Source organism: Stegastes partitus, unplaced genomic scaffold (genome assembly GCF_000690725.1).
Source record: "Stegastes partitus isolate 25-593 unplaced genomic scaffold, Stegastes_partitus-1.0.2 Scaffold826, whole genome shotgun sequence".
Classification (NCBI taxonomy): domain Eukaryota; kingdom Metazoa; phylum Chordata; class Actinopteri; family Pomacentridae; genus Stegastes; species Stegastes partitus.
The window spans coordinates 244,031-262,588 of NW_007578557.1; the positions used below are offsets into that span (position 1 = coordinate 244,031).

The 18,558-nt window shown below is 40.6% G+C and overlaps 2 protein-coding genes across 3 annotated transcripts in view; one reads left to right on the top strand and one right to left on the bottom strand.

The window, feature by feature from the left end:
- LOC103365308 (sodium/hydrogen exchanger 9) overlaps positions 1-10,084 on the top strand; it is a 74,127-nt gene extending 64,043 nt beyond the window's left edge. For both annotated transcript variants that reach the window (XM_008292718.1, XM_008292719.1), the window contains exons 15-16: positions 8,050-8,155; positions 8,246-10,084. In XM_008292718.1, coding sequence (XP_008290940.1) covers positions 8,050-8,155; positions 8,246-8,425 — 286 coding nt within the window. In that variant the 3' untranslated portion in view covers positions 8,426-10,084. The remainder of the gene's footprint in view (positions 1-8,049; positions 8,156-8,245) is intronic.
- A 1,365-nt stretch (positions 10,085-11,449) lies between these two features.
- LOC103365309 (carbohydrate sulfotransferase 2) lies at positions 11,450-14,259 on the bottom strand. Its single transcript, XM_008292720.1, has one exon. The coding sequence runs from the start codon at positions 13,686-13,688 to the stop codon at positions 12,291-12,293; it is 1,398 nt and encodes a 465-aa protein (XP_008290942.1). The 5' UTR covers positions 13,689-14,259; the 3' UTR covers positions 11,450-12,290.
- Between the last annotated feature and the right edge of the window lie 4,299 nt (positions 14,260-18,558).

The following is an 18,558-nucleotide window of genomic DNA, read 5'->3' on the forward strand; positions in this document are numbered from 1 at the left end:
GGTGGGGGAAAAACCATTAGTCATGTGGATTGGAGAAGGTCTGAGAGAGCAGCTTTAGATTTAGAGACCTCTGACACTGACCTCTGCAGAAGTTACCCCGTCACCCTGTTTATTTACTCTGTAACTTTGCAGGGTGATGAAATTGACCGAAATTTGTATTGTTTTGATAGTATATACAGAACAGATTGAGATTACCACAGGTTCTTCTGGTTATTTCTGTAAAATCGTTCAATTTTGTTACATCTTTCATTTCATAGCATTAAAACTGAGCAGATTAGGGCCGTAGAGTTACATTTAACCAAGAATACATTTAGCTTGGTTCAGAAAACAATATATCTTTCTATCATTTCTTGCTTTTTAATTGTAAGGATGTCAGTATATTCTTTTATTAAAACATTGTCATACATTTGAAACCAGAAGTTTACACACTGTATAAAAAGACACATAACCTGTTTTTTTTCTCACTATCTGACATTAAATCAGACTAAACTTTTCCTGTTTTAGGTTTGTTAGGATGACCAAAATTATTTATATTTGCTGAATGCCAGAATAATGAGAAAGAGATTTTTTTTTACTACTTTCTTCAAAGTCAGAAGTTTACATCCATTTCCTTAGTATTTGCTAGCATTGCCTTTAAACTGTATAACTTGGGTCAAACATGTTGGGTTTCCTTCCACAAGCTTCTCACAATAGTTTGATAGAGTTCTGGCCCATTCCTCGTGACAGAACTGGTGTAACTGAGTCAGGTTTCTTGGCCGCCTTTTCAGCTCTGCCCACAAATTTTCTACAGGATTAAGATCAGGACTTTGTAACGGCCACTTTAGTCTGATTTAATGTCAACATCTGGTTTCAACTGTATGTCCGAACCATGTGATTGGTCCCCTGGAGGCCTTTGAACATGTTTTTATCTGATTTAGTTGATTGTCAAACCTCAGCTAAATTAGTTTTGCTCTTCATTTCTTCCTTTGCACGTTTTACTTTTAGAGTGATGATAATCCTGGAGCCGTTTTCTCCTCGTCCCTTTAACCGTACTTGTATTGTTAATTCAGTTTGCATGTATTAGAAAATCTTCAAAACTGAAGAATCGATTATAAATATCAGACATGGTAATATGTCTGAATTAGGAGCGTCTTCCCATTTATATTTATAATTGTTAGTATTTTATAACCATTAGTAGTAATAGTGGAACTGAATACGTATGTAAGGTCTCTACACAGTCATGTAGAGCTGACACGGATAAAAACTAAAGACATTTCTGCTCTATTTTTGTTTTTATTTTGTAGATTCACCGTATGGGTTCAGCTCATTTTAATAGGCGTGGCCAGGTTGAGGCCATTACTCACACTGTGTTGGCATAATGTTTCTTATTTGTTTTTCAGCAAATCGCTTTAGGCCATTTAATAGTAATTTGCATATTTAGGCAAGGCTGGCCTGTAGAAGAAAACAAGACTTCTTATACAATACAAAACCCTTTTTTTATGTAACACTTACATGAAACAGTTAAGTTATGCGAATGCGAGAATAATGAAATTACAAGTGTAATGACATAAGTACACATGTGACACTAAAATCAATTGTTCTGATGAGAACATCCACCTCGTTGAGACGTCACACGATGTCCATCCAGCTCTTTTGTTTTGCATTTCGTTTGTTTAGGGTCAATCTTGCATTGTGAAACAGTTTGTACCACTCGGTTCCAGAGCATTTCAGAGCACGTTTAATCTCTACAGGCTTTCAGAGTCTGTACATAAGCTTCAACTGAACCCACAGCTAAATCTAAAGCACACACACTTTAACTGATACGAACATGTACAAACAGAGTCTTTATTCACATCTAAAAACAGATGCACTTTTATTCTGTCTCCCCACTTTTCATTGACGATATTACAACATCTTTGAATTACTTAAAAATGAGTGTTTTCTGCTCAGTCAGAACTTCTGGCTCAGTTAGTTTTTCCTTTTATTTCAAAGTGTTTTTTTCATATTTGGGGATAGTTTTTGCTACGACCTCGATCCCAAGTTCAAAATCTTTGTCATTTCTCTCATCATCTGACAGATTCCAACTTGAATTTCCGTCAGATATCTTGGCAAGAATCTTCTCTGCTTCAGTTCTATTTGCAAAAACAACACGGAGACTTTAAATATTCTCTATGTGTTCATTATAATTTATATTTCTTAAAGGGATATTTGTGTTTAAATCACAAAACATGTATCTGCTTTAAGCCAAATATATAATTCCTGACATCTCAAACGAGGACGAGGATAATTATCAGACTATTAAAATGAAAAAAAGACACAGTATCTGACTTAAATGATCTTGTGCTACCTATTTTGGATGGAGCTTATCGGGTTTAGATATCACCAAATAGCCCAGTTTGTCCTCTTTAAATTACAGCAGGATTGACAGAGTGACTAAAAACAGTAAAAGGAGATGCATGTGAACAAAACACACGCTACAGACAACACAAATCGATGGACGGGGTCTCAGGAGGATACAGTCTGGTGCTATGAAACAAATATTCCTCAAAAAATCGTCATTGTTCTTTTCTGTCCTCCAAAGTCTCCGATGAAATTCCTCCTCACAACACCATATTGCTGCCGCTACTGTTTTTCACAGGACGATGTTGGAGCTTTGCAAACAAACGCTTTGCATTACAGCCGAACACATTCGAGCTCATCTTGGAAAAGCAGTTAATTTTAATGACTCCCTTTTTCCAATTTTCTGTAAATTGTTTCTCACAGGAAAAAAGAAATAATGGATTTCATTACAGGTTGTTGTGACAAAGGTTGAATTCAGGCACAAAATGTAAGACTGATCTGATTATGACGTGTGTTCCTCCTGCTGCCTTCAGTTTTACATAGTTTGCTATAAGTCTTGCAGCTTCTAAAGACATTGATTCAAGTGCAGCTTTCTCATAAAAATCATTGCAGTGTTCTGCTGCTTCTGCTTCGATTGAAAGAAGAAACTTTGGGTGCAAGAATCTCACATAGATTTCGATGTTGTTTCTGTCGATATTTGATGAAAGCAGCAGATTTGATATCGGATTCTTTACGCCGAACCGAGGCCTTGATGGGATTTAATAGAACATGAGGTGACTTCCCCAGACGTCTCTTCTCTCCTCTGTAGCGTTTCCACTGAAACAACCTGGGAGTCTAACACATGTCGCGCACACCGTGAACGCTCAACTCGTGACATTTGCTTCCATTGATGCGCTTATCACTTGCAGCACAACGCTGAAATCTCGCGTCACCATAGTAACTCCACAGCCGTGCTCGTGCCCCGTGGTTGTAGCTAAAAGCCGGCGTAGTGGGTTAATTTGCACATTTGACAAAAATGTGCGCGCGTAGCGAATCCTTTAACGTGCATGTGTGTAAACGGGAGACAGAGGAGATGAGAGAAGAGTGGGCAGGATGAAAGGCGAAGCCCCAACCAGTGTTTCCTATTGATGAGAGAGGAGGAGGGAAAAAAAAGCACATTATGGAGATGCTTTGAAGTGGACCAGGTGAGAGCAGCCTCAGCCTGAATCCTGCATCCAGGTAATTGAGCTTCAGCTTGGCTTTGCCAGCGTCTCATCCTAAAGGCTGCTTCCTTAACCGTTCCCCCCCCATCAAGCCTGGCTTTAGGCCTCATTAGGACAAACGTTTTACTCCTTTTTTTTTTTTTTTTTACGCGCTCGTCTTGATGGGCATCAAAGCCACGTTTGATCTTTCATGCTGAAGCGGTTTGCATACCGCGGCGTTAGAGCTGGAAAACCCATGTTTTTGTTTTGAAATCCGGCATCCCAGAGGCCACCCGTGTTTTAGAAGATCTGACGTGGCTGTATTACAGGGATGTGGCTCGGGAGTTAACTCTCAGGATGTTATCTCTGTTTAAAGTATTATATAATATGCCACAATAACAGAGAGTAAAGAAACAGTATTCAGAGAGGAACAGTTAGAGGGCAGTGGCACCAACTGTAAATATCTGCTGCTGACACTTTGTATTGTTTGTTAGAGGTTTATAACTTCTCATTGTGCAGACTGTTGAAACCACACATGCAGCATTACATTCCTGATGCACCAACCTATAAGTAGCATTTTGTTGTTGTGGCAAGTGAAGCTAATTTTACTGTAACTGTATTTGGTGTTGGGTACACAGAAATTACAGAATGGATCCTGACTCAAGTAACATGCAAAAACTGTAAATTTGCAGATATTTTTGTTGCATGTTTTTGTTAGTCTACAGGTTTTCCTGAATTGTTACAATCATCACCTTCAATAAACACATCAACCTCAAACTACTGCAGTCAAACAGTTTTGTTTTACAGATTTGGCCTAAATTACTACGATGAGACGCCTTCCACAAAGTGCTACCACATGCTCGAGATTGCTGAAAAACAGTCTTATTTTGGAAGGCAAGTTCTACTCCTACTGCTAATTCGTTTAGATGAAACTTTGCAATGTCAACCAATTCTTCGCAAGTAATTCTGCAGAGCTCCCCAGGAGGAACTGAAACCCCCAAACTGGCTCTTCTCTGTGTTGCGACCCGGCTTGTGGCTGCAAAATAAAACAGAGTTTACTTTTTATTTTCAATAAATTGATACCTTCAGTAAATATCTAGAGGATTCAGTGCGAAAGCAGAAGGCGTCATGAGAGCGTGGTGAGCTCCGGCAGCAGCAGAGTGCGGTGAAAATAGAAGAATCCCCAGACATGACTTTTATTCACACCAGCTCAGGTGTGGACAGTTAAGAGAATTAAGCTCATGTATCGCTCAAAGCCACCTCTGCAGGGCCAGTGGGGGTATAAAGAGGCGCAATATGCCTGAAAAATTCCACTTCAAGTGAATCCTTGTGTTATTTTTAAAACGTCTTTACATTATTTTGGATGTAATTAAAATGTAAAAGTACACACAGATATAAAACGACTCAGATTTAGCATAAAACTACAAATAATACATTGATAATATAAACATATTTTTTTATTTAAAGAGCTACATGTTTACTTTAATTGTCGTTTTATGTAAATTTATAACTTCAGAAAGCAGAAAAAATGTGCCATAAATAATATAATACATTCTCTGTTAAAAAAAAAGTTAATTTTTCTGAATTTTTTTTTTGCATAATACCTAAAATAACTGTTGGGTTGTTAAGTTACAGATGATATTTATGTGTGTTTTTATATAGTTTTTCTTTATTTAAAAAAAAAAACTAAACAAAAGAGGAAACTGCAGTAAAATGTTTAATTTCCGTAATTATTTTTGTGTATTTTAATTTATATAAATTCATTATTTGTAAGATTTTCAACTAATCTAGTAAATAAAAATCTACATTATAAGTAATAATCACAGCTGTCAACTGTGGTGAGAAGTAGAAACCCAGATCTACTATTCTGAGATGAAAATATATTTTTTTTTGTTGTTGTGCCGCCAGTAATGTGCATAAAAGGAGTCAATATTTAATGGAAGCTTACTGGCTTTTTGATGAGAATATGAGACTGCTGCTGCAATCTTCTAGCTTTGGTTAGATCAAACCTGGAAGTCAAGGCAGAAGGCAGCCTGGCTCCGTCTGAAGGTAAAGACCTGTCAGCACCACCAAGGCTCATTTAATTACTGTTTGTTTAATTGGCTCAAAAAACATTTATGTGCCAGACTAATTCCTAGAATGACTTGCTGGACCTCTGCAAAACTAAACGTGATGACATGATTTCAGGAAATAGCTGTAGAAACAGGAAATGCTTCGACAGAGTCGGGCTAACTGCTTCTGTTTCCATTCTTTAGTCAAGACTGGCATAACCAAGAGCTGGCTTCAGATTAGTGTACGTATGAGTTTTTGTAATTCTCTGCAAAAAAAAAACATTTTCTAAAACATCCAGCTGCTTCTTCAACATGATGCATGCTCACAGTGCACATAATTCAGCAAAAAGTTTACAACAAGATGCTTTTTATTGCGTAAATAAACTCTAAAGCACAGAAAAATGTTGTTTTCTTGACTGTGCTGGAAGCTAGAAATCTGTGTCACTCTATTTACCTTTCATACGTTTGATTTATTTCTGGTGCACATGTTGCGAATTGAAGCGCTCCGTTTTTTTTTTGTGCTTGATTTATTCTCGCTATATACCAGCACATAGGATGAAATGGACGTACACGTATGTACTGAAGCATGGTATCTGAGCAAATGCACTCCGCCACCGCCGATGCTTTTCCACCGCCGATGAAAGGTCAGGGAAAGGTGACGTGTGGGATGTGTTGGGAGGGAATGATGCACGCTGCCGCGGTGGCTGAAGCAGCAGTTGGGCTCTCCTGCCCCCACACACAATTACTCAGCACCTTTTTTTTCCCACACACACACACACATTTATTGACACGCACACATAAAACCCGACACCACTGTGGAGCAGAAAGCGGAGCTCGCAGTTATAATTACCACCCCTGTCTGCTGTTGTGCCAGCGTGGAACGGGGAGGACAAGAAGACGCGTCCCAAGAAAGCCATTATTCTCTACCTCCTTATCCTCTTTCCTCTCTTTCTGCTCCTCATTTTTAAGACATTTAGAGCTAAATCCTGTTAGCTGAGTGTCGCCCATAATTCCAACCTCTTGCACATTACTGATAACGAAACTAGAATGTAAGAGTTTGCCGCCAAATTGCACATTAGATCATTTCCCTCTTATTTTGTGCTCATGCCAGAGGATTGTGTACTTGTGTCCCCCCTCCCCTCCTTCCTCCTCCTCTTTAAATCCCACATTGTTCATTATAGGCTCAGAGGTACAAAAGGTTGCTTTTGTCCAGGAACGATGACACCGGTGAAGTATGGTTTTGTCTGTTTTAAGAGGCACAAGTAGGGCAAAGTGTGAACTCTTGCGGCAGAGGATGTTATTAATTAGGACTATTTTTACTGTAGCGGTGACAATACAGAATCAAGTGTGTACAAAATGAGCTGTCACCGACCTGCTGGGTGAAATCTGGCGTGAAAAGAGCAGTTTGAGGGTGGATAATGTGTCATTGTTATTATGAAGTAGCCACCTAAAAATCACAGCTGTCGGTGAATTGGAATTTGCCCCCGGACACCTCTGGAGGATTTTTTTTATCTGTAACACGTGGCATCTAAAAACAACCTTATCTATTCCTGCTCTCATCCAAACTTCATATCAACACATATTTATAATCTGACCTCGCCTCTGGTTTCAATCAGACCGACCCACTTGCCTGAAACAAGAAGACGACCGATACCTTTTTTTTCTTTTCATTTAATGAGTATTTTTACCTCCTTGTCCTTACCTTGCATTTTATTACTTAAGACAACTACTCAGCAGCAGACAACAGCTAGTGTATTAAATATGCTAACAGCTCGGGATTCTGCAACAAAAATAGCACAATACCTAAAGCCTGAATGACTAATATGCAGCTCGCTGCAGCGCGTCGTGTCGAAAATGGAAAGCCATTGGCACTTAATGACAGTAAGCTGACAATTACCTCATAATGTACTGTAGCTGCGTTTATTATTTTAGCATCAGGTTAAAATCGCTGCAGTCATGTCAATTTGAAAAAGACGTGTTGTTTTTCTATTTTTAATCTGTTGCAAAGGAAAAAGGAAACAACTGGATATCTGGGTTTGCAAAGAGTCCTTGAGCGACACGTTGATTTATGTGTGTTATGTTGTGTATTAGCATATACAGTAGAAGGGGGGGAAAAAATGCTTTGAATCTTTAAACAGAAAACTATGGTGGTTATATATAAATATATAGTGAGTGACCCTGAATGTAGCTCCTACTCTTCATGTATTTACATATAAAATAGCTACACACATCACGGCTATGAAATGAGTCACACTCTAACATAATTACTAGAGTCTGATTTGCTCTCCAGCATCAGCGACTAAAACAGAAAAAGCTAAACTTCTATGAAACCTTTAAAAAAAACATGACTTAAGCACTAACAGCATGCAGTTGCTCATTTTCTCCCATAATCTCACACAACAAAAAGAAATCTTGGATGTGCTTTGGTCTGAAAACCCTTTTCCTCTCCACTGTTTCCTGCCATCGACACGTCCACCTTTGCCTTAACAAGGTTGCAGATATCTAAAGCCGCTGTTGACACACTGTGGCCCCCCGCTGACCGACTCACTGCCGCCGTGCTGCGGTGTAGTCGCCAGGCTCTTCAGTAGCCCCCATGTGCAGGAGGTGAGGCCGTCTTTGTGTTATTGCATCCTTTAAATATCATCAGAGAACAGAAGGAGACTTAAACCTCATTATTTGCAACTCGCCATCCAGGAGCAGCTGTTTGAGACTGAACCAGAAGAGTGCACCTTCGATTTGGAGAAAACAGAGAACCAGTTCAAATCTGCAGGAGGTGACTGTGGATCAGAGAACCAGGAGGACCTGGTGGAGGGAGACCTGGTGGAGGGAGACCTGGGCCTTGGCACCGTTCCAGCTCACATCAGGGAAGCCTGAAGCTCCAGGAGTCACCTCTAACCCCGTCTTATCAGCCCTTGTTGCCCCGACGCTAAGGCTCTGCCTCCCACGGTGAATCGGGTCACTGGTCAGGGCATCTGAAAGCAGCCAGCTGGGAGTCAGACTTAGTGTGGCTCCCAAAAGGTCACGCACCCCCCGTGTGCTGACATGCATACAGAGACACACTCACACAGGGAGAGAAAACAATTACAAAGGCCGGTGCTGTTTCTGCTGCTCCGCTGACGGTTTTCTTGGCTTGATTTGCTTTAAGAAATGTAATAGCTGACATTTTAAATATCTGTCTGACCCATGTGTACAAAGTGTACTTTCAACCCGACAACCAGAGCTATAATGGAACAGCTCTGGTTAAAATGCAATATGTTGAGCAGCAGCTTCATGCTACGTGGTTACGTAACAGCTTGGTTTCAAGCTTTAGGGAGAATTACTCACCAACGTATACTGTGATTGAATGCAACGGTCTTTCTCTTAATCAGCTGAAATGGTATTTATGTGCCAACTTTGCGTTGCTCCTCCCCAACCGCTTATTAAACTTTTATTGCACTGTTTCCTGCTACGCTCTTTTTAACTGAGTCAAATGTGTCCCACTGAATTTATTACCCCCCTCATCTCCCTTCACATCTTGCTTATCATTCTGCACCACGCCAGAATATTTCCAAATACTTAAGTGTATTAACAGCATTTGGAAAAGAGACTATTAGCATGTGGGTTCCCTCTGACTTCTTTAATTATAGATTGCACTTTGCTGCTCTCTGAGTGCATCATTATAAATCTCAGGGCCCCTTTTCCCTCGAGTGAAGCGGGGTGTTGTGTACGGCACAAACACAATCTGTGAAGGTTGGCCTTTGTGAATATGCAGACAGTTTGTCTGCTGTTAATAAAGCCATTGTCCTTGAAGTGAGAGCTTTCCATTTTATGTTGTGAATGCATGGGTGCATTTAGGGAATGCTTCTTGTTTGAATTTTCGGTTCCTGCAAAAAAAAAAAAAGACAATATATTGCCCTTATTTTTGCATTAATGTTTGAATGTTTTGTTCTGCGTAAATGGGACTGAATGCTAGCTACAGCCTTTCATCATGAGCCTTCAGATTCAGATGCTCAACCTGCAGTCCTCTTCTTAAAGGGACAGTTCACCCAAAAAAAAAAAAAGTAATTTATATTTCAAATACATTACTAGTTCTCATATGATTTGCTGATATTTAGAGCAACCACTAGTGTAATGAATCACCCGGGCACAAAGCAGCGCATTAGTCTGTGACGCTCAACAAATCAAAACATCCATCATCCGACATTTTAGATTCTCAACGTCTCTATTCACATCTGTGACCAGAAAACTTATTTTCAGTGTTTTCTTTGAGAACAGCTCGCTGAAGTCCGCCCACCAGGTACAGCATCTGTTCCGGTACGCGGGAGGAAAAAACTGCTCACAACGAGGTTTTACAACTTCCCTGTGTGACTGTTGAAAGACTCGCTGGTGCAGCCTGTTGAGCTTCTCAAGTGGCACTGTGTTGTTTTGGGGGGGTATGTTGAGCATCACAAACTAAATGCTGTTTGCTGCAGTGAGACGAATACTGTGAATGTCAGCAAATCTGCACCACACTGTGTTATTTAATGATGCAATAAACTCAATTTTATGTGTGTTTTTAGCTTTAAGATTTTGAGCTTTGTATTCGAGTCATTTCAAGGGTTGGATTGTATTTTTTGAAGTGAGATATGAGATACTTCTCTATAGTTTATCGCAATTAATTTATAGTAAATGATGGTCAGTAGGCCACCAGGTTAGAGAAGCAGACAGGAGTAGTGGCATGCAAGCAAAGCTGTAGATGCTGTAGATGGGCGCAACAGAAAAGCATTAATTAGTCACCTAAAAATTAATTTTAACCTTGCGCTGTATTTATAATATGACTCTATATTTACTCTCTTTAAAGCCAACAGAGCAGGAATGTCACCCACAGGTTTTGACATTCTAAAACACAAAAGTCACACAATCCCACAACCACTCTCATCAATCATTGTTCTAAAGAGAGCAATGCAACAACTTCAGTGCCTCGCCAGAGAACGGCTTATTTTTAGTTTCCTGAAAGACACTTTGCTGCTGACCCCGTCCATATCAGTACATTCATTAGCTTGCAAGCCGATACTCCTGTCTGCTTCTCTAAATTAGTGGTGTGCTAACCGTTATCTACCATAGATGATACACCGGCTACGGATTAGTGCTTCATATAAATCCTCTTTAAAAAGAAATGCAAATCAGCCCTTTAAAGTTATTGTGTTTCCCATTTTGGGTCTTTTCTCTGAGACATTCTTTAAGCTTGTATCGCCACAAACCTGAACTCAAAAGTGACCGAAATCATTATTCAGTGCCCCCGACTATTACGTATAACATTTTCAAAGTGTGTACTTAAAGGTCCCCTGCGGAGTTTTTAGCAGTTAGCAATGCCACGTAGCATCGTTTGTAGATTTGGGTTCCCATTTTGTTTATTTTTGTTCACATGGACAGGCATGCAGATGATGTAACGCACATTTCTGCCACCAATCTAACGGTGGCGCTCACGTCAGCGTGCTATCAAAGGTGGAGAAGAAGAAGAAGACTGCCAGGAAGTAAACGAGGCAGGTTTCAAACTGAAAAATTGAGTTTGCACTTGGATTTGTTTGGCCTTCGAGGATCAACACACTGCATTCTGCTCAGTAATACTGAATGTAAACAGAAACTTTGTTTACCAGGAAACTCCGCGGGGCACCTTTAAATTATGTAGCAAATAGCATCAAATGTATGACATCATTCCAGCACAGTGGTTCTCAAATGGAGGAGGAAGGCACGGGAACTAAGGTATGTGTTCAGATATAAAGATAATTGCAATTAAGAAATATTACCACCATTAAATGCTTTGTCGTTACAACACTGATTCTGGTTTTCAGGCAAGCGTTGCGTCCTGCACTGAGCTTTGAGAACCACTGCTCCGGTTCTGATCACGATTGCGTGCGGCGTTCAACACAGACGCATGAACTCATTAACTGTGAACTTTACTCAATGCAATATTCCCAGATCATGTGTTTTTATAAGAGCAAGCAATTGTAAACATTTGAAATGGTAGAACAGACTGCTCACACTTGACACTGAGAGAGACTTTTGCAGCTCCAGAGTTATGACATTGTCCACAGTGCATGATATCATCCTATGAGGACTCGGTGACAAAAAAGCAAGAAATCCCCTGTTTTTGTTGTTTTTTTTTTCTTTTTCTTCTTTTAAATCTAGAAATAGCACTACTGCTGTTCTGATGACACCTCTACCTATGACACATCAACAAACCAATTCATTGATTGTCTCTGACTTCATCCAGATCTTACAAATAAACATTAGTGTTGAGCTTTTTTTTTTTTTTTTTTTCCCTATCAGTCGTTTTTTTTGTTTCCTTTCATCCACTATTTTCACTTTTACAGACAGTATGGAGACTGAAAAAAATCATATTTTTTTTGTAAGATTTTGAACATTCAAAAATAACCCCAAAACATCCACTTTGAAGTGTCATCATAACAAGATACATGAATTATACAGTTGCTTTTTTTTTCTTCTTCTTCTTCTTCTCCTCATAGTTGCAGCTTCACTATTCAAGTCATTGTTCACAGGCCTCTTGCATTGTCAAACACATCCAGTGTTCCAGTATAAAAGAAGTGGTCCCTTCAAATACAACTCAACTGAGGGAAACATGATACATTCCAAAATGTGGCCAGTGGAGCTCCTTGAACACTGATTGAAAGTAAAGCTTTAAATTCCACAATAAGAGGAAACGGCACTCGATGCAAAAACTGAACATTAAATTAAAAGGTCTTTGGTGGTGAGGATGTTTTCACAGTTTGGAGTGTGTCAGCAGTGATTTGCTCAAGTCCTTGGCCTCCCCGGCTGTTCTCACTCTTTCGTACCCTAGAACAGACATGGCGTGGTGGCAGTAGTCTTCCACTTGTTTGATCTGTTGAATGCTGAGCACTGTTCTCCATGCACTAGCAGCTTGTGTGGCATTCCTGGAGGACACTATAAATGGCTTAGAGGAGGAACTGGAGCCGCTGGTCATGTTCAACGCAAACGACTCGATGTCGTGGTTGGTGGTGAGGTTGGCGAAGCGGTAGATGTTCCTCAGGGTCTTGACCGGGTTGTCCACCAGGTCCTCGTACCGTACGGCCATGTACTTCCCCTTCAGCCAGCTGGGTGGGTTTAAGGCAGTCCTCAAAGTCTTGGAGGTGCGGTCGCAGATCACCTCCATGGCTCCGATGGAGTGGTAGTCTGAGCCGTCCTTCTTGTTGGCTTTGTGACCAGGATCCACGAAAGGTATCCTGCGAAGTTTAGGGTCCCTGCTGCGGACCACCTGTAAATTCTCCCTTATCAGGCCGTGTCTGGATTTGATCCTGGAGTTGGCCACCGCCCGCGGGTCTCTGACCAAGTGTATCACCTTCAAATCCAAGGATGGATCCTCCATGAGAGGAGCCAGCACATTTACGTCCAAAATGCGCACCCCTTTAATGACTATGGTGTTATATTTGAGGCACTCCTCCTCCAACAGTCTAAGGCTTTGAGGGGGGCACTTTTTGCACACCTTATCGTCCACCATCCCCACCACCTCTTTCCTGTAGGCCGAGCAGAGGGGATAGGAGCACACCACTTTGTTGAGCGTGGCCCCAAATAGTCCTAGGGAGGTAAAATTCTTGCCCCCGGGGCTGTTGTAAAGTTGGAAAACAGACAGATCACAGCGGTACAAGGAGCTGAGCATGTCCCTGGCTGCCCCTTGTAAAGACACCGCATCACCGGGGTACAGTTTCTGCCAAATGTGCCACATGGGCTCGTACAAAAAGAACACTTCAGGATTTTGGTTAAAAAGCTCCCCGAAAAAGGACGAGCCTGACCTCCAGGTGGTCAGAACGTAGATAAGCTGTCTCTTTTTAGCCAGAGAGGGCCTGTACAGGAAGCGAATGTCAGATCTGCTCTGATAAGTGGTGCTCCTCATCTGATGGTTGCATTGCTGTGGCTCTTTAGTCCATTTATAATTAGCCAGGTTAAGCATAGTGAGGACCAGCAGCAAGAAATAGGCCATAAATAACACGATCCTCTTCCTGCGGAGCACTTTCATCACGATCCCAGGCTGTGCTATTATCTTGGTATGATTCCTGTAGGTTTTAAGCTTCCTCCCAAAGCCAGCATCCTTCTCCCAAGGCGCTGTCAACTTCAGTGGTGGATGATATTGTTTGCCTCTCATCTGTTCCCTCGGAGAGTGGCTCTCACCACCGGACAAAGCTCTTTACATTGACAATGCACCAACGCGCTCTGTAGTGTGTGTGTATAGGCTGGACTGGGAATTTATACCCAGTTGAATAAGAGCTGATTAGGTAATATATTCAGCACCAGTTCGAAAGCCACAACACGATTTCGCCTTTTCACTGCACTGCGCAATGTTCTTCATGGGAACGGTGGATGAGAGGAACGTTAAAGTTGTCCATGGCGAGCGTTGCGGTGATTCCGTGGGTGGCCCCCGTTCAAAACAAAAAGCAAGAAGCCTTCATCATTGTAACAGACGCCCTGTTTGTCCATGTTCAGCGGAGGCATCCCTGCGCAGTTATCATCTGAGGCATCCTTGTAAACGCAGCCTGGGAAGATCCAGGCATCGGCAGACGGGAGGAAAGCGGTCACGATTTTTTACGCGGCGCGGCTGGATCTTAACAACCCTTCCGCATCTGCCATAACGGAGCAGCGACTTGACCGTATCCGCAGCGTTAAAACATATCTCTCCCCCCCCTCCTTAGTTCTGCTTCCTCCGCTCGTCCAACTAATACAAACTGGTCCGATTCAATCAGAATACAACAAGAAAGACCCGCCTCCCCAAGGAGCGCATTGGCGCGCGTGGCGGCGTCGCGCGTCAGCGAGCTTCGCCATTGGACGCGCTGTCCGTCCGTCACTTTGCAACCTCAATAGCGGCTCCCACAGATCTCAGTAATGGTAGACTGTGGAAAATTATGCTGTTGTTATGTTTCAGAGAGATCTACCTCACTATCTGCATCCATGTAACCACGCTCCACCCTTCCGTGTAGGACACGAACCGGATGGAGGGATTTGCATGATTTTCTGGTTCAGAAAAGACACAACATCAGACATTCTCATTTTTATTTTAATATTGCTGTTTCTTTGAACCAATCGTTTTTAAGTTGTTATTGTATTATAAATAAGTCCTGTCTTTACTCCCACATTATGAGTGTTCTCTTCTCAGTGCACGACTGCAGGGAGGAATCAATATTTTAAATTAACTGTATTTGTTTTCCCCTCTGCTGCCTCAAGAGGGTAGCCCAGATCTATAAGAAGAAGGGGGGGAACCTAGCTCCATAGCATACAAAAAAAATCTATTATTATTTAGAGGGATATCATACACAGACTGAAAAAAAAACATCTAATCCAGTTAGATTACCTTTTTTTTTGGTCGTAAAATATTAATAAAACAAATAAATAATAAAGCAGGACTTTAGAACATTGAAATGATTTTTCATCGTAAGTATTGGAAACAGTCAGCAACAGATGACAGACTCTCCCCTCAAGTGGAATCAGCTGAAATGTGACGTTTGACAGCTGTTCCACCAGGAACTTGCAAGTCCTGGGAAGCTGTAAGGCCATGTGTTTGAACAGAGGAAACCACATGCTCTGCAGATTGAAAATCATCTTTCCTAAGAGGCTTGCCTGTTTGGGATTACAGCCCCGCACTACTGAAACAGATTGAGCGAAAGGGTTTGAGCCCTTTGACCCCCACAGGCCTGTAACATCCATACTGGGATTTAGTGATTTTATAGCATTGTGTAGTGATTTTATTGTACTTTATTCCATTTATATATCGTGTCAGCAACATTCTGATCAATAATTAGCATTGTTACAGTAAAGCTTATTTATTTTCCTTCATGGGACATCTCAGTCAAAGAGCTTAGATATTGTCTATTTGTAATTATTGGGCTGTGAATAGCTTCTCTTCATGCCACATAAAGTGTGTGCGGTTGCTGATCTTTCTATAGATGCTCTTTTTGTTGTACTCATCCAATGCGGATGTTTATGACACAAAGCCTTTGTGCACACTGCCCTCTGCTGGAGCCCAGTGTCACCAGCTCTCCAAATAAATCTCACAGCAACACACTTTTTTTTTTTTTAACATGATCAACACATTTATTCATTATATATATGTGTGTAACTTTATAAATGTTAATTTAAAGCCACAGAATAAGCTTTAAAAAAAGGTGAAATGGTGAAAAGTCATGGAAATTGCACCTTTTATGCAGAATAGTCAACAGATTCTGTTGTTGGCTTTTCTTGAGCAATCAGTTCTAATGGTTCAGGTTTTAGAATAGAATAGAATAGAATAGAATAGAATAGAATAGAATAGAATAGAACGCTTTTATTGTCATCATACACAAAGTACAACAAAATTAAAAGACAACTCCAGTGGTGCAAAATACAAGTATAAAAAGACAAATAAGAAAAAAAAAAAATAACAAAAAAAGCAACCAGGAAGAAGAAAAAACAAGGAAGAAGCAGCATAATAACAAACAAAAGGCACACAAAGGACGACTGACTTTTAAAAAAATAACTGCTAATCAATTAGATTTCATATTTGTCACTTTCTGAAAACAGAGCAGATTGTTTCTAAGCAACCTCTCTCAGTTTGTGACTGTACACTCTAATTTTGCTCATCCGTAGCGGTCTAATTCCTGCATGTAGCATCAAACAGCAGTCTGTAAAGCGGATCCTCCACCTGCATTGTTGTTCGGTTCAGTTTAATTAACCGGGAGTCATTCTGGGATTCTGTATTGCAGGATAATAAAGTGTAGCTACAGGACCCCTCAGTTTTGTTTTCGTTTTTTTTGTCTCGTGCAAGTATAATTAATTAGAAATTAAGAGAATGGGGAGATATTTATTTTTAAATGATCATTAAATTTATGAGCTCCACTATGAATGTTAATTACTGGGTGCAAAATATGGATTTACTTTATTAGTTGTTGTTGTTTTTCTTCCTTCTTCATATAATTCTTTTTCATGAGGATGTAATTAAATGTAAGAGGACATCGCATCACCAAAGAGAGCAAAAAGTCAGTAATGAGTTTAAATAATACAGCACAAAATACTGCTATTAAATATTTTTTTATTGCATTACAAAATTAGTTCTCCTTTAAGTACATGTGTGTAATCACACTGCAGAAATGGAGGATGTGAGAGCAACTGCTTATCAAATAATTTTGAAGGTTTGATCATATTTTCATCACTTTCTATCTTCAGATCTACAAGAGAAGCTGTTTTTAGTCTCATTTTGAACAGCTTCATCAGTGGGTGTGCTGATTTACTGTCACTGCACCATAACTTACATGTAAAGGCCTATTAACCTCAGCTGTTATGTCACATTTTCCCTTTTTAATTTGCTATTATATTGCGTCATTGCCTCTCAGCACTGAATGAACAGCTGCACGAGTCCCTTTGTTGCATTCAAGTTTTATTTTAGCCCATATTAAACCACTCTAATCATATTTTACGACACTCAGTGGGCGAAATCGGCGATATTCTAGAAGCTGGAAGATCATGTTCTGCTCAAACGTTAAAGCTCAGTTGCTCTGTTGTTGTTTGCATAGATGTTTGCTGGTCGGTGGTAAGTGTTGCAGAGTGACTGTGGAGGAGTGAGGCTGTATCTGCCGGAGCCAGGAGGAGAGCTGTGCATCTGTCATATATGTTCTCTCGCAGCCTGCTGCAGACCGTATACAGACCCTCTAGATATCCTTCTCCCTCCACCATCCACAGGCTATAAACCTCACTCATGCATGTGCAAACGCATCGGTCACATGAACACGCTTGAGAGAGAAGTAGCCAGTCTGCACATAACATGGGCATGCAGTCGTGCAGATACCAGGAGCTATCATTTCCTTCTTTGATTAATTATTGTGATCATATGCATGTATGGCACCTTAGGCTGGACTGATAGAATACATATGGGTGCATTTAACATTGTTGATGCCTCAGGGTTCACTAACAGATATTCAGGCTGCACATGTAAAAACCTAATCTACATAAATTGAAGATATCTGCGTAGAGTTCCAATAAAAACACAAGAGAGGCTGAAGCCTTTCAAGTTACTAATAATACCAAGGATTTTTTATTCCTTATTTTTCCACAAAGCTGTGATTCATTGCAAAAATGTGACGTCATTAGATGCAAATTTATTTCATTATGTTTTGAATCATCTCCTTGAATTTTGTGTGTTCCTTTACATAAATAAAGACATTTAGAAATATGATTATTATATATGATATTATCAGGAAGGAAATTCTTGTGCCGGATATTGCTTAGAAACAATTGCAATAACATTTGAATAAATACAGTTCCCAACAGAAAATGAGATATAAATATGATGCAAGCCAAAAATAAAACTGGAATTGAAAATTAATGATTTATAATTAACTAAATAAGTAATATTGCACATAATAATGAAATATTGCAGAGTAAATTGCACACTATACTGAAACTGATACTACTGAGAACGTAATATTGCAAATGATATTATATTGGTAAGCATTCAGTGTCTTTTATTTCAGTTTCCTCCTTAAATTGATGCAGAAAAGGCACAAATTGGTGCGTAAAAATCCCCCAGAACACAGTAAATGAAGTGTTAAATGCGTCCCTCCGCATAACCAAATTAAAATCTCCGCCCATGCTTTGCAGCTTTGCATAAAATGTATTTTTGGTGGAGTGTTGAGTCCGACACAGATCTGAATCTCAGCATCCAGCACAAAGCTGCACTGTTACGTAACCACGAAGCATCGCGGCTGTGCGCCTGCGAAGTGAGCGAGCAGGTGGAGGAGGAGACATGCGCAGTAGCCGCCTCGTCAGCAGCATCAGGACCAAAAAAAAAAAAAAAACAAGATCCCCAGGAGCCTGCGATGTGAAGTGAGAAGATGGTGCGTGTAAACACGAAGAGGGGAGGCAGCGCGTCGGTTTGCGGGACCGCAGTCAAACCCGAACTTTAAGGCGATTTAGCGCGACCGAAAAAGCGCGCAGAGATGCGACGCTGCCGACGGCACATGATGGCACTGATTTAATCTCATGACGACGCT

Bases quoted from the DNA above. Each gene is read 5' to 3' on its own strand.
- LOC103365309 (XM_008292720.1), bottom strand. From the start codon at position 13,688: ATGAGAGGCAAACAATATCATCCACCACTGAAGTTGACAGCGCCTTGG.